This window comes from Haliotis asinina, chromosome 3, assembly GCF_037392515.1.
Source record: "Haliotis asinina isolate JCU_RB_2024 chromosome 3, JCU_Hal_asi_v2, whole genome shotgun sequence".
NCBI lineage: Eukaryota > Metazoa > Mollusca > Gastropoda > Lepetellida > Haliotidae > Haliotis > Haliotis asinina.
In genome coordinates, this window is record NC_090282.1 from 6,076,353 (window position 1) to 6,090,328 (window position 13,976).

At 40.2% G+C, this 13,976-nt stretch overlaps 1 protein-coding gene across 2 annotated transcripts in view; it reads right to left on the reverse strand.

Annotated features, from left to right (window-relative positions):
• Positions 1-8,845: 8,845 nt before the first annotated feature.
• The window catches only part of LOC137277368 (protein madd-4-like), a 117,542-nt gene continuing 112,411 nt past the window's right edge, over positions 8,846-13,976 (reverse strand). For both annotated transcript variants that reach the window (XM_067809068.1, XM_067809069.1), the window contains exons 16-17: positions 13,466-13,613; positions 8,846-12,227 (exon numbers count right to left, since the gene is read on the reverse strand). In XM_067809068.1, the coding sequence (XP_067665169.1) occupies positions 12,115-12,227; positions 13,466-13,613 (261 nt within the window). In that variant the 3' untranslated portion in view covers positions 8,846-12,114. The remainder of the gene's footprint in view (positions 12,228-13,465; positions 13,614-13,976) is intronic.

Below are 13,976 nucleotides of genomic sequence, written 5' to 3' on the forward strand. Positions count from 1 at the left end.
GCACACCAGTACCTGTCTCTGGTGGTTATGGTTTCACGGCAGTGTCACAGGACGTTGAGAGACGTAATCATCATTTTTCTGTGGTTTCTGTGGATTCTGGAATCAGACACAATATTCACGGGTGTACTTTGCAAAAACGAGTTCGTTTACGCATGTTGTGACCCTAAAGTTAGAATGTTCTCAAGTGTAGAATAGTCTTGAATATTCACCATTCAGGCGTAAATGTTTTGTAGGAGTTAGAATCGAAGTAACTCTTTCAATAATGCAGAAAAATCAAACGCAGACCCCTACCCCCACCCCAAAAACAAACAAACAAACAAACGAAAAACAAACAAAAAACAACAACAAACAAACAAAACAAAGACAACAACAACAAATAGCACAAAATGAAACCCCCAAAGCGCATGCGTATTCCGTTTGCGTCAACAAAGAAACATAACTCTTTCTGTGCTATCGATGTTGCTTTAAATGGACACACGCCTGGTGCCCGAAGTGGGAATTATTGTTCTTTAACCGAACATGCATTAGTGTACCTCATAGTTAATCACGTGAATGACCTAAAGAAATCGTGTTTTCAAATAGTCTCCGATGAGCGGTTCTAATCCTGTCAAAACTTTGAAAAAGCATGTCGAAGTGAGTGAGTAAGTGAGTGAGTGAGTGAGTGAGTGAGTATTCATGTGATATCAAGACGCATACCGGAAGTGATGCAGGTCACAAACGTTTACCAATAGTAGACTCTCAGACAGTGGAACGTCGGGGTTCGGATCCTTGTACTAGCCATGCCATACCAAAGCAGGTAAAAGGGGACACTGCCTGTTGATATCTATGTGATGGGTGGGGTAGGCTCGGAGTCTGTATGAGGTGGTGAGTCGGCATTATGGTATGGTGCTTTTACCTGTTATGTAAATAATGGTGCCAGTCTGTTGTGCTCAACAGATGTATTTACCAATGTTACCGACTTTACTGTTAAAACTAGAGTGGAGTCTGATCACTTCCCAGTTATATGTGAACTGATATTTATTGATTATTACTTTGATTCACCAGACTCAGTTACCACCTCACCTATATCTAGATTAGTGTGGTGCCCAACACTCGCTGATGCTTTTCATCGGACACTACAGAATGAGTTTAGCGATATTCCAATGGATAACGTTTCTAACATTGCATGTGAAAACACTTCACTTGCCGCCAGTAAACTGACAGAGTGTATTGTGATGGCAGCCCAGGTCTGTGGTATGGCATTTAGTAGTAACAGTAACATTGTCAGGCGTTCTGCAAGTGCTGCTTGGTTTGATAGGGACTGTGAAAAACTAAAACGTGACAAATATGTTCTTCTTGATAGATTTAGACTAACTGGCGATTTTTGACTTCTGACCTTGTTTCATACTCAAGAAACAAATATCGCAAATTATGTCGCCATGAAAAAGAACTCTATTATTCCAATGTCACGAGTGACATGCTATTGCGATGTAACAGTGCAAACGCTAAATCATTTTGGTCTTATGTAAAAACAATTAATAAGAACTTTTTGTATGTGTCGCCTGCCACTAAATGCTCATCATGGGTTGTTTATTTCCAATTAGTTCTTAATATATAAGTTAACGTTGTTGACAACGAATTCATGACTTTTGTGAAAGAATATATAATTACTTGACACGATACCATGTCCGCTAATTGTGGCACTTGTAATGATAATGAATTTAGTAATCTGTGAAATAGAGATTTCATCCAAGGTGATCGAGCTGTAAATGATCTTAAGCTGAGGAAAAGTTTAGGTCCTGATGGCGTTCCACCGGAAGTGTTTAAACATAATTTCATATTTGCTGGTTCTGTTCAACAACATTTTCAAATCTGGCAATTGTCCAGCGCAGTGTTCTAAAAGTATGATTTTTCTATTACATAAGAAGGGTAACAAACATGTAGTAAATAATTATCGTGGTTTATCATTGATGGATACTTGTGGGAAACTGTTTACTTCAATTCTTAACAACCGTTTGAAAGATTTTGTTGATTTTATGAATATGTATCCTGAGAGTCAAGGCGGATTTCGGAAAGGGTATTCAACCCTGGATAACATGTTTACTTTGCAAAGCATTATTAAAAGTATTTGTCAAAGTCTAGAGGTCGCTTTTATTGTTTAGATATAGATTTCCGTAAAACTCTTTCTGTCACCAGAGATTAATTTTATTGTATTATGTCCTATTTCTCACAATATTCACGATCGCATGTTTAATATTATAAGGGACATATATACTAAGACAAGGGCCTGTGTTAAAGTGTCTCAGACTTCCGTTACTGATTATTCTGATTAATTTAGTGGGGATAGACAGGGTTGTAATTTAAGTCCATTGTTGTTCTTACTATTTGTAAATCAACTTCATGGTGAAATGGAGAGCTTAGATAGGGGTATCTTTCTGGGTCCCGAGTTTCTGGAGCTATATTTACTCTTGTACGCAGATGATTTATGTCTGTTTTCAGACAGTGTTATTGGTTTGCAGAGGAAGGTTAATTTGTTGTTGGTCATCAGTTGAGCAATTCCATACTAGGTTTTGCAACTTCGTTGGGCCTGAGTCATAGAGGTACTAATGTTGCTGTTTAAGCAGAATGTGGTAGGAATCATATATAATTATGTTGATTCATTGTTTAATGTTATAAAATATTGGATAAGATGTGGAAAGATGTCCTAAGCAGTGCTATCTCAATATGTATAATTGAGATAACGTTGGTCGTAAAACGTGGGTTTATCATATTAGGAATATTTTGTTTTCTTATGGATTCGGTTTTGTGTGGGAGAATCAAGGTGTTGGATTTAAAGATGTGTTTTTGTACAATTTTAAGGAAAGGATAAGAAACTGTCATGCTCAATCAGTTATGGCCGTTGTCCATGTATATTCAACATTACATTTATACACTAAACATAAAACTGTTTTCTGTTTAGAAAGTTATCTTGTAAACATAAAGTCAAAAGAAACAAGGCGCAGGATTACGTGGCTTAGACTAGGTGAATTACCTATCTATAAGAATATTGGTCGATATGATGGTATTCCGCGTCAATTTTACTTTTGTCATGTATGTCATTCAGATTATATAGAAGATGAATTTCACTTCCTTTATAAATGTCCATTGTATAATGATATAGGAGTTAAACAATTTGATAATATCCCTTTGTACATAAATGAAGACATCATGATCTATAGTCTCCAAAGTAAAAATCAGTCTTTTGATGTCCATTTCAAATTTTGTGAAAGAAGCCTTAAACATTCGAAATAGATCTGTGACATAATTGCAAGCATGCAACTCTAAGCATCATTTTGTGTATATTATTCTGTACGTGGGCCAACGGCCTTATTACTGAATAAATGAATTGGGTGGGGTCGGCTCGGAATCGGTATAATGTGATGTGTCGGCATTAGTCAGGAATAGTCACAACACACATACACACAGAGGTAGATGCTCGCGCTCACACACGGGCACGTACGCACACACACACACGCTCCCCCTCACACACACATGCAGACAATACACGTGTAATATATGTTATAGTTGGGATTGCACTTTCTTAAGTACTATTTGAGCTGAGTCCCACCAGGGATTCTTACCCTACCTAAGAGTCAGGCACCTAATCCAGCACATAAAATAAGCCGCCAAGCCCGCTCAGCAACCTTCCACGAAAATGAAAGACGGACAGTCTGGGCTGCAGACTCTGATAAGTGTTAATGGGCACGGCTCCCACGACCGAAAGCTATGATTACACAATGCCATTTAGAAAGAGGTCCAATGTAACATGTTGTATTTGGGATTACACTTTCTTAATAAAGTACAAATTCTAGTACTTTTTGAGTTGCGTCCCATCCGGCATTCGAACCCACATCCTCATATAAACATGTTTCGTTATTTCACTGCCATAATATGGTAATGATGCCACGTATTCCCCACACTTACTTGATTACACATGATCAAACAATACTCGGTATGGAGTAATACCTATGCACCTTTTGACAGAATATCTGATTCTTGTGGACAACACGAACGTGGTGATGTACTGAAGTAACTGATGGTTACCGAAGCAATAACTGTGCGAGGTTCCAAACACTTGCAGAGTCCTGTAGAGAAGTGAGGCCACCCCCATGATAATACCACTCTGCAATATGTCAGCCAGGAAGGCCTAACCAGATTATTACATACATGCCACACCACTCTCATACACTCCCTGCTGACACAGAGCACACATTCCTGGTGTTTTCTTCAAATGTGCGTGTGTGCGTCCTAGCGATTTGCTTATTAAAGACCGTGTACTCGGTTTCCAGCCACGACTGTGAAGTGACCCGTCGAATATATTCTCACCACAGCTGGCTAACTGCAATCCTTACATTCGTGATCTTTCAGCAGATCGAAAAATAAGTGCTGGCTAAAAGAGGCGAGGTGTCGTACTCTCACGAACTTTAAGTTTACTTTCTGACTTGACATTACGAATTACATCCTTCAGTTATTTATGAAATAAGGGATATCCGATGTTCGTGGCTGCATAATTAGCAACACTTGAAGACAAGGTTAAATAAGGTCTCTTGACATCTAATTAATATTTGTACCAGGCCATGTTTGTTATACGTCGCTTTAGCTGTTCCTTTAATATTACGCTTATATATTAAACTCATTAATTCACGCTCAACACAGTTTAAATTCCGTTCCTGTCAGTTTCAAAAAGAGGTTAATTTCTTACAAATATTTTCAAAAGGTATTTGAACACAAAGCATGGAAAGGACGTGACGTTACCATGGAGATATACAGCTTTTATTTTAATGTATTGCACGTTCCTGCATGAATTTATCAGTGGACGGCTAGCATTCCATTTGATGATATCTTCTTGACAGCTAACATACACCCCGCTTATTGATAAACCGCCTTCAACAGTCAACGCAAGTAATTATGTAATAGATAGCAACGCAGGTTCTAAAAATTCTGTTATTTGATATCTAGTAACATTTATCTACCAATCCCCGAAATGTTCCTCGACACTTCGTCAATTTTATTGCCATCAACACCTTTAATTTATCGCATTGAAGTCGTAAAACCGGAGTTAGTCATGTCCCCCCTTGTACCGGCTGAATGTCGTAAAACTCCACTAAAAGGGGATTGGAATACTGATTAATCAGCAATGATGTATAAATGGGGGTAGGGAGGGAGGTGGAGTTCGAAGTTGTTAGAAGGGGTGGGATGGGTAGGCATGGGGGTGGGGTATTCTGCAGGGGACAATGCCTTAATGTCGCGACTCACTTTAGTAAACTCCAACATTAACAATAGGTAAGGCGATCTTTACTAAATGTGTTTCGTCATGGCTTAACTTAGAACCTATATGATTCTGATTAATGCAATATGTATTTCTTTTGCCAAGGTCGTCCACGTCACAACAATACAGCAGCATCATAATGTTCTTTCTAAGATTCCCGTGTGGGCACGCCAGGATTTGATCATTCACTGATGTATACATACTGTAAAGTGAGCGCTGGAAAGGGTGTGGATGGTGGAAGAATGAAAGAATGGAATCACAATCATCACCTCATTCATCTAAACACTGTAATCGTGGAACATGTCAGAAACTACCTTTATCGCGTAATAGTAGATGTAAACATGACTCAACGCTGACGAGCAACAGTTCCAGTCCTGCTTCCGGATTAGGGCGTGATAGATCTCAGTTATATAACACCAGATACTACAGGAAGGTAAGGGACACAACTCTGCGTATAGTGGCTCTTCCTTAGTGTAGAAACAGGTTCTGCTGCTGACACAAAACAAACAAAACAAACAAACAAACAAAAAATAATGGAAAAACGAGGGAAACAACGAGGGCCCAGTTAATGCCTGGGGATCATCTACAGCTACATGGCGATATTGGCGATATTGCACACAAAAACATCTGTTTGCTGAATAACTGCTGGTAATCATATATGCCCGAATCATTTGGAGGTATGTTTAATCGACACTGTTCAGGTAATGTGACTAAATGTCGCGTCAAGCCGAGAACAGACAGTTTGCAGTATGTACAGACAGTATGTTGGGGACATTGTTTCGCCTCTGCAAAGGACGATCTTCTGGCTGGGTTCTCAATGTCTTGAGATCACCAGCCCATACAGCGTATCTCTAGTGTACGCTGTGTGACGCCTATGTCCTAACCATGTACCACATCACGTGCCCAGTCCTTGACATTACTCCTAGACCTTGACTTAAACAGTACAACCTTCCAAGATGCACTAAACTGCCCTTGTCTCCGAACTGAACATGTGAAAGCAAAATTACTGTCAATAATTGATAAAACCATGTCGGGCCCGTTGTCAGAGACGACCTTGACCTTGAATGTTACTCTGTATTTAGGCCTAATAGCCCACAGTACTGAAGGAGAATAGTCTCAATCGGGAATTTATCTCGTAACGGAAGTTTGGGGTCAAATGTCCTGAATATTATCCATTTGTAAGTGCATTTTTCACTTTTTCACTTTATAGCTCAGTATTGATTCTATCCCTGGTGCGATTATCATGAGATCGGCTTCTGTAACGTGGCAGCCCCCATTTGTTTTCAGGGACCAAAATAGAAAATAAAACACAAATTCAAGTCTCTGCATGGTAACGTTGAAAAGGATTTTGATCAAAAACATTTTTTTCGCTAATGATAGAATCCAACTTTTAAAAATCTTGTCACTCAAAAGTGAAAGTAGAGGCTGACGCTGATATTAACAGCCAGGTGACAAGAGGATGACATTGTCAACATACATTGACATTACAGTGTAGTCTGTTCAGTAATATTTGGTTTAAAGTAATAGCCATATTTTAAGTATAATAGGTGCTGTTTGATTTATTCATTGAAACTCTAAACAATATCAACAAGACGCGATTTCAATGTCATACATATTGGCAGTAAGAGAGCTGGTTTTATCTGGAGCCGAATTCATGTATGAAATAAGAATGGCTGCACTAGTATACCCCGCAACGACGTAGTCGGGGGTATAGGGCGCTCCGCCCGTCCGGGCGTCCGGAATGGTTTCTCTGAGCATAACACAAAAAACTATACCACTTACAAACTTCAAATTTGGCATGGAACTTGCTCTTATGGTGGCATTGTGCCTTTGGGGTTTTCAATTCTGTACTGCCACAAATTTTGGAAATATTCTCCATCATACGTCAGATCTACAATGACACAGACACGTCTGAACAACGTGCTGCTAGTGTATGTCTACACATGCATTGCCGATGAACTATCTCCAGTGGATGTCGCCTGGGAGTTAATATTTCTCAATGACAGAAGGCGTAACTATACTTTGGATCTTTTTCATAAAAGCTGATCATTTCGCGAGATGCACTAGTCTGTATAAACAGTCAGCCTAGGTAAAACAAACACATGTATTACCTGAATAATGTAATGCATTAATTTTGCCATTAATTAAAGTTTCAAGTGATGTCCTTTTATATATTTCTAACCCCAACTTTTAAACTGTTCCTATGCCTATGGCAGTTATACAGTTATATGCCTTCAGTTAGAAAATGTGAAGATTTGAGGATGACATTTTGAATACCTCAGCTTGGGCTTTGTTTATCAAGAAAACTTTTTGTGCACATCGATTCATTCCTACCTTAACCTCAGAGTTTACGCTTGGAAACCACACCAGAGCATGCAGCACCACCAGTAAACATCAAAGGATTTGTTACAATGTTTTTGTTATCCTTATCAAAGAGAAAACCTACACCAAATGACCTTATGATGATGACCTTGACCCTCGACCTTTTTGACGTGTGCCAGAACATTTTCTCGAGGCAATGTGGAAGACTGTTGAAGATGAGTAAGTGAGTTAACTTAGTTTCCCACCGCGTTTAGCAATATTCCCGCAGTATCACGACGGGATGGGCTCCACACATTGTACCCATGTGAGGAATCGAACCCGGGTCTTCAGCGTGACGAGGCTACCACGTCGTCCTCTATTTAAGAAGAATCAGTAACGTCAATAATCATAGTTTAAAGCAACCGTGCATTAGGTAGAAGAGATTTCGTTCAGACGTTAAGTATAGCACTATTCACAGTTTCCTCCTAAATGGTTTAACTTCCTTGTATAATTATCATACTTTCATTGTATTTGGGACACAGGAAAAGTGTTAATCTAGTCCAACCTCCCTGTGAGATGCAGTCAGTGATACCCAGGAGCGACACGCACCTGCAGGACAAACTCTGTATGTGACACCACGTTCTGTGTAAGTAACAAAGTCATCTGTAACATTGTCTCGTGTATTTGTGTCAACTTGTGTGTGTCATGTATTTACATTTGAAAGTAAGAGTGGCGTAGGTGTGAGTTGATGTTTGATTTGAATTACCAAAAAAGACCAAAAAAGAACCGATTTAAATGATACGCATGTGCAGTGTAGGGCTATGGTGTTGTGGCACCGTGAAATACGTTACAGTGAAACAGCCAAAGTCCAGAACCTGACATATCACATGGACATAAGCAAACAGTTTTAGTACCACAAAGACCCTTTTCCAGTGACGAAGGCAATGAGGGCAATTCGTTTTGTGGCCATAAATGGTGAAACCGTGATGGGTATTGTTTGAAGTAAACTGATAGTGACGTCAGACTCGCTGAATCCCCGAACAACGAGAATGAAACGAGAAATCCAGTAAGCCACAGCATGTCCAGTCTTTGAATCCACAATCACAGGCTCCTTGTACACGTAGGGACCTAATCTAACGCATCGAATTGCGACACTGTCCGAGCGCGTGCGTTTGTGTGTGTGTGATGGGTCGGGGTTCGGTGGGTATATAACCGCAAAGCTACTCACGATGGGGAAAAACAAAACGCAAACAGAACCAAATGAAATTAATATTTATTCCAGTGGAATATTGTTGACATAAATTAAAAGCTGTGCCGTTTTATAATTTGGTTTCTCAAATTCTATTTGTTCAGTCTCGCACACTTAACAGGTACAAGTTCCACACATACAATTTGTCTATAGTACACTAAAGACATTCTGCTTGTCTACGTCTTCTGAACACTCTCTGTGCACGTACAACATACAGATGGACACGGTATTGTAAAAATGAAAAAACGAACGAAGTTCAACGAATAAATTGTAATAAACAGAAAGATCTGTCGATATACTTTATTTCGTCAGGTGTTGTAGGTTATTAATAAATACACATACACGGGCGTTCCAAGGGGGATACAAGCCAAGCTTAAACAATAAGTTCTAAAACAAACAAATATATAAAAAAATGATTTATATCTGAAAATGATAAAATGCAAAAGAACCGAGGAAAATAATTAGCAATATGTGCATAAACTGACATGAGAGTAACATTATAACAACATAAGTACTGTCTGTCGTTATTGATTACCAGAAGTGTAATTAAAGGAGGTGTCTGCTCTCTATTTATGACGGGAAGACTGGAACATGAAAGAACCACTTTGACAGAGAGCAGATTACAACAGTTGCATACAGAGCTTGTTAAACGGAATATGATGGATAAATTACACGACATGATAACATATAACACTCCCGTACACGAACCTACACATAAGTACAACATGAGTCAGAGAACATTACAGTAATATCTATGGCTCAAGTCTTGCCGTGTTTCAAATAAACAAAGGTACGAGGACGAAACATTTAAAGAACATGAACATTATTGTTAAAACAAAATTCCTGAAAATATTCTTTCGACCGTACTCGAAGCTGGTTCAGTAAAATGTTGTATCGTGTGTTTAAACTAATTACACATAATACTAATACATAGGAGGTAGTGGGTTGGTTTATTATAATATCAAAGGTGAGAAAATAACTTAAAAACTCTGGTTGAATTATGTCAAATTCTAGTATAGTACCTTGAAGTACAGGGCACAGCACGACACCTGGTGCTCAATATACCTTGACGTTACACTATCGGGCACAACATCTGGTGCTCAATATACCTTGCGTTACCCTATCCGGTACAACGTCTGGTGCTCAGTATACTATGACGTTACACTTTCCGTCTCAACATCTGGTGCTCAGTATCCCTTGACGTTACACTATTCAGCACACCGCCTGGTGCTCAATATACCCTGACATTACACTATCCGGAACACCACAGCTTGCGTTCAATATGACTTGACGTTACACTATCCGGTACAACACCTGGTGCTCACTATACCGTGACTTTACACCACGCATCATAACACTCGGTGGCCAGTAAATGGCTACCAGCATACGCCCATTTCAGTCGCGAATCTCTCAACACAGCTATTTCTGAGCATTATATATTCAACCCACACGTGTATGTCTGAACGGCTCACAAGACTAAATACAAAGCATTCTAAATATTTGAAAGAAACATGAGAATAGTTGTATCATCTGAGTACACACATGAATGAAAGGACACTCTACAACTTGCCACATTGATATAAAGATTCCCAGGTGCCTATGTCTGGTCTAAACATCGATAATCCAAATGATATGTGTAGAAGCATGACTAGTATGGAGAAACGTACCCAGTCAATTACAGCTATACTAAAAGTTCTTTGAAAAAATGAGAAAAAACACATACAGCATAAACGTGTTTGATTTCTTCAATTTTTCATTACTGTAAGCCTGCCTTTTATACTACGTGTAGTGTTTTCCATAGAAATGCACCAAGGCATGAGAGCAACGGAACGTGTATTTAAAAGTAAGTATGTATGTACGAGAAAACGTTCATCAGCTGACCAGGGCCAGGTCATTCTGATGACACAAAGCTGGGGGTCATGGTGAGGTTGTCCAGGTGATGGACGGCCGGAACTGACCATTCGAAAATCTCTGTGAACGCTGACCAAGAGACAATCCATCCTGGTGTCACAGTCAACGAAGAACTGGCAATTCCAATGTCAACCTGACCATTACACGATCATTGAAACACGATCATTTAAGTTGATACTGGATTCAAGCTGACCAGGTCGTAGTGACGTCACACCACAGAGAACACCTGCTTCAACCACCTGCTTGTACTACCACGTCATTGTACCTGGTCGGCAGCTGTAATGACGTTAGTTCCCTGGCGTCTAGGAAATGAGCGTCAAGAGGCTACCGTAGCCCACTGAACATTGGATCACGTCATTTGGATGTGACACAAAGTGATTCATCTGTATTCATATCACCTTGTATTCCCGTCCATGATCATATGTGACCAGATAGATCATACCGTTTTTCGTATGACCGTCAAGTCTAAAGCAGGATAATCCGGAGGAGTCATGTGGCCTGTTGGTTCGTTGATATGAGCAATACGGACTCACTAATATCTATCTGGATACACTACATAACGACACGTGTAAACTACATGAAACAACCAGTAACACACAAGAATATCATTGTCACCTCCAGTGACCGTTAAAAAACCATTCGCGCTCACTAAACACGTCAACAATACACAGTATAAAGAATAACTTACAGTATAGGAGTTGACGTCACAGTGACGTCAGTGACGCCACAACGTCATTTGGTATTGGCGTATGTTCTCAGGGTAGTGATCTGGGCTCCAACAAATGGCGCAAACAGATATTCCTACAGCTGATGCTATACGCTACACACTGACTCTACAAATAAATTGTACACGATATTAAGGACTTTTTGTGACTATCATAGAAACCAGAGGAATTGGTCTCTGTCTGCGAGGACATTACGTACAAGACCGAAACAAGGACACTGAACACATGTGTGCACAAAAACCCAGTGAAATGTGAAATGAGGTAATATATGGAAGAAAGAGTATAATCATTTGACATGGGAATCACTATGCACCTCAAACTGCTCAACAGCAGGTGTCATTTACAGGTCTGCCAGAGGGAAGACATGGACTGCACTGTTGTGTAAAGGTTCATCAATCTGTCTCTTCCATGTTTGGAGCATCACCTCTGAAGAAGGCAATAATGATTCTGTCTTCATGCTGTTGTCATGGAAACACATATCGTTGGCGACAATGGGATTTTATTACTTTAATTCCCAGAAGACTTCATTTCCTGTTGAACTCACACGTGGTTCACTTTGTTAGCAACCTCGTCCTTCGTCAAATATCGCGAGATTAAACCATCTTAGGTCACGTGGTCCCTGCTCTACCACTTCCGTTCTGTCATGACGTCATTTCTTCCTTGCAGCTGGCACAGCATTTCTGTCTAAAGTTTATAAAGCGACATAACCTCATCAGCTTTACGATACTACAGTAGTCAGATTCGTCATTGCAGCCTGGAAGAAACAAAGGAACATCGGCATTAGAATCACAGTAGGTGTAGTTTGGTTCGAAAGGTCCCACATTCAGTAAAGGTCGACACCCTTCAGACTCTTCGTCTAGGCTTTTGCCAACTGTAACGGAAATCCACCATCCCTAAGTAACCCAACATTCCTACGGGAATATCTACTCTGGTGAGAGGAGCTAGCGTTAGGTGTTTTATGTACACACCCCTTTTTCCTTTATCATTCATTTCTACAAAACCTTCATTCATAACATTTGGTATTATTTGAAAGCTCATATCCTCGCCTTTCTTAGGGAGTAAACTGTTTTCTTACATCTGTCATCTTGGAAAAATGTCTTTACTATAAATTATACCAACCTATTCTCTGTAGCTCAAATTTCATAAGTTAAATGCCTATATCTTCTGTTAAACTAATATTATGATTATCACATTCAAGTAGTCTAATTGGGGACTTTCGTATCTTACTATCAATGTGAGGGTGGATATAATCACCATCCCTATAGTCAGTAATATCATATGTTTCAGGAACTGAAAAAACACAATTCCTGGGGAATGGGGGTCTGAGACAGTTGCCCTGGTAGTTGTCTCCTCCGACGTCCGCTCATCCCCCTTATCTAGTCCATGGTCAAGCGCCTCTGGGCTGTTGGCCATCGCCACCGCGGTTAGGGACGTTGGGGGAGGACCTCAGGAGGCTGGACATTATAAGTTGTCCACTGGTCCCTCGAGGGTACATGAGCCCATAGACCCCGAGGGACCAGTGAACAACGTATTTATCTTACCGAACACCTGAATTTGAATTTAAACTGTTTGAAGCACTGCCCTTGAATGAGAGGCGAATCGCCATTTTGCAGACACCAGGTAAACAGATTTAGAGTTATATCCCATCGATTTTCAATCGCAAAGTATTGGTAATTTCCGTGCTTCATGCGTGATTCAATGTTATTCGAGCTATTCGCTGGTCGGTGGTTCTATTAGTTTGGACCTACTTAAGTATTTTAGTTTATAAAGCAGCACATCATGATCACAGGTTTCAAATAGTGATGTAAGTCCCCGACTTGACTGTACTCTCACATTACGGTGTACAAGAGGTACACTGACTACTGATCATGGCAGCATTTAAATCCAGCCTACTCTGCCCATCACAACTACACGAACAATACATCAGTAATACCCAGCGTTTGTCGGTTCTAGATTCTGACGCTAATACCCAAGCTAGTAGCATGTACTTACTATCGGAACACGCTCTAGCTCTACACGTCTGTGTGACTACAGGCCGCTTGAGTCGCTCACAGCTCCGTCCTGCAGGTCTGCCCGTGAAGTCCCAGATACACGTCAGACTGCGACTCTGGAAGCCTGTCTGGTCGCACTCAGCCAGGCACTGCAACATGCACGACAGCTACATCATCAGTCATGGCCAAGGATAAACATTTCCCTCAGAACGTTTACAGTTTGTCAAAACACACGGACGTGCAAATATGTGCACGGGCACATATATGAAGGACGGGCAGCGTAGTTAACAAACATAAATACCACTCTTAAAGACACCATATATGGTGCAGAGCTGCATACACAAATGCGTGAAAGCGAGTTTAAATTTACATGTGATATGTGATGTGTGTTGTCAAAGTAACACATTTCAAGCAAAATATTGCCCGTTCAAGATATGATGACAGCCAGATATGTTCATGTAATTATATATGGAGGAGTCAAAACCGGATGGCAACGTGAAAAGGGTATGCAG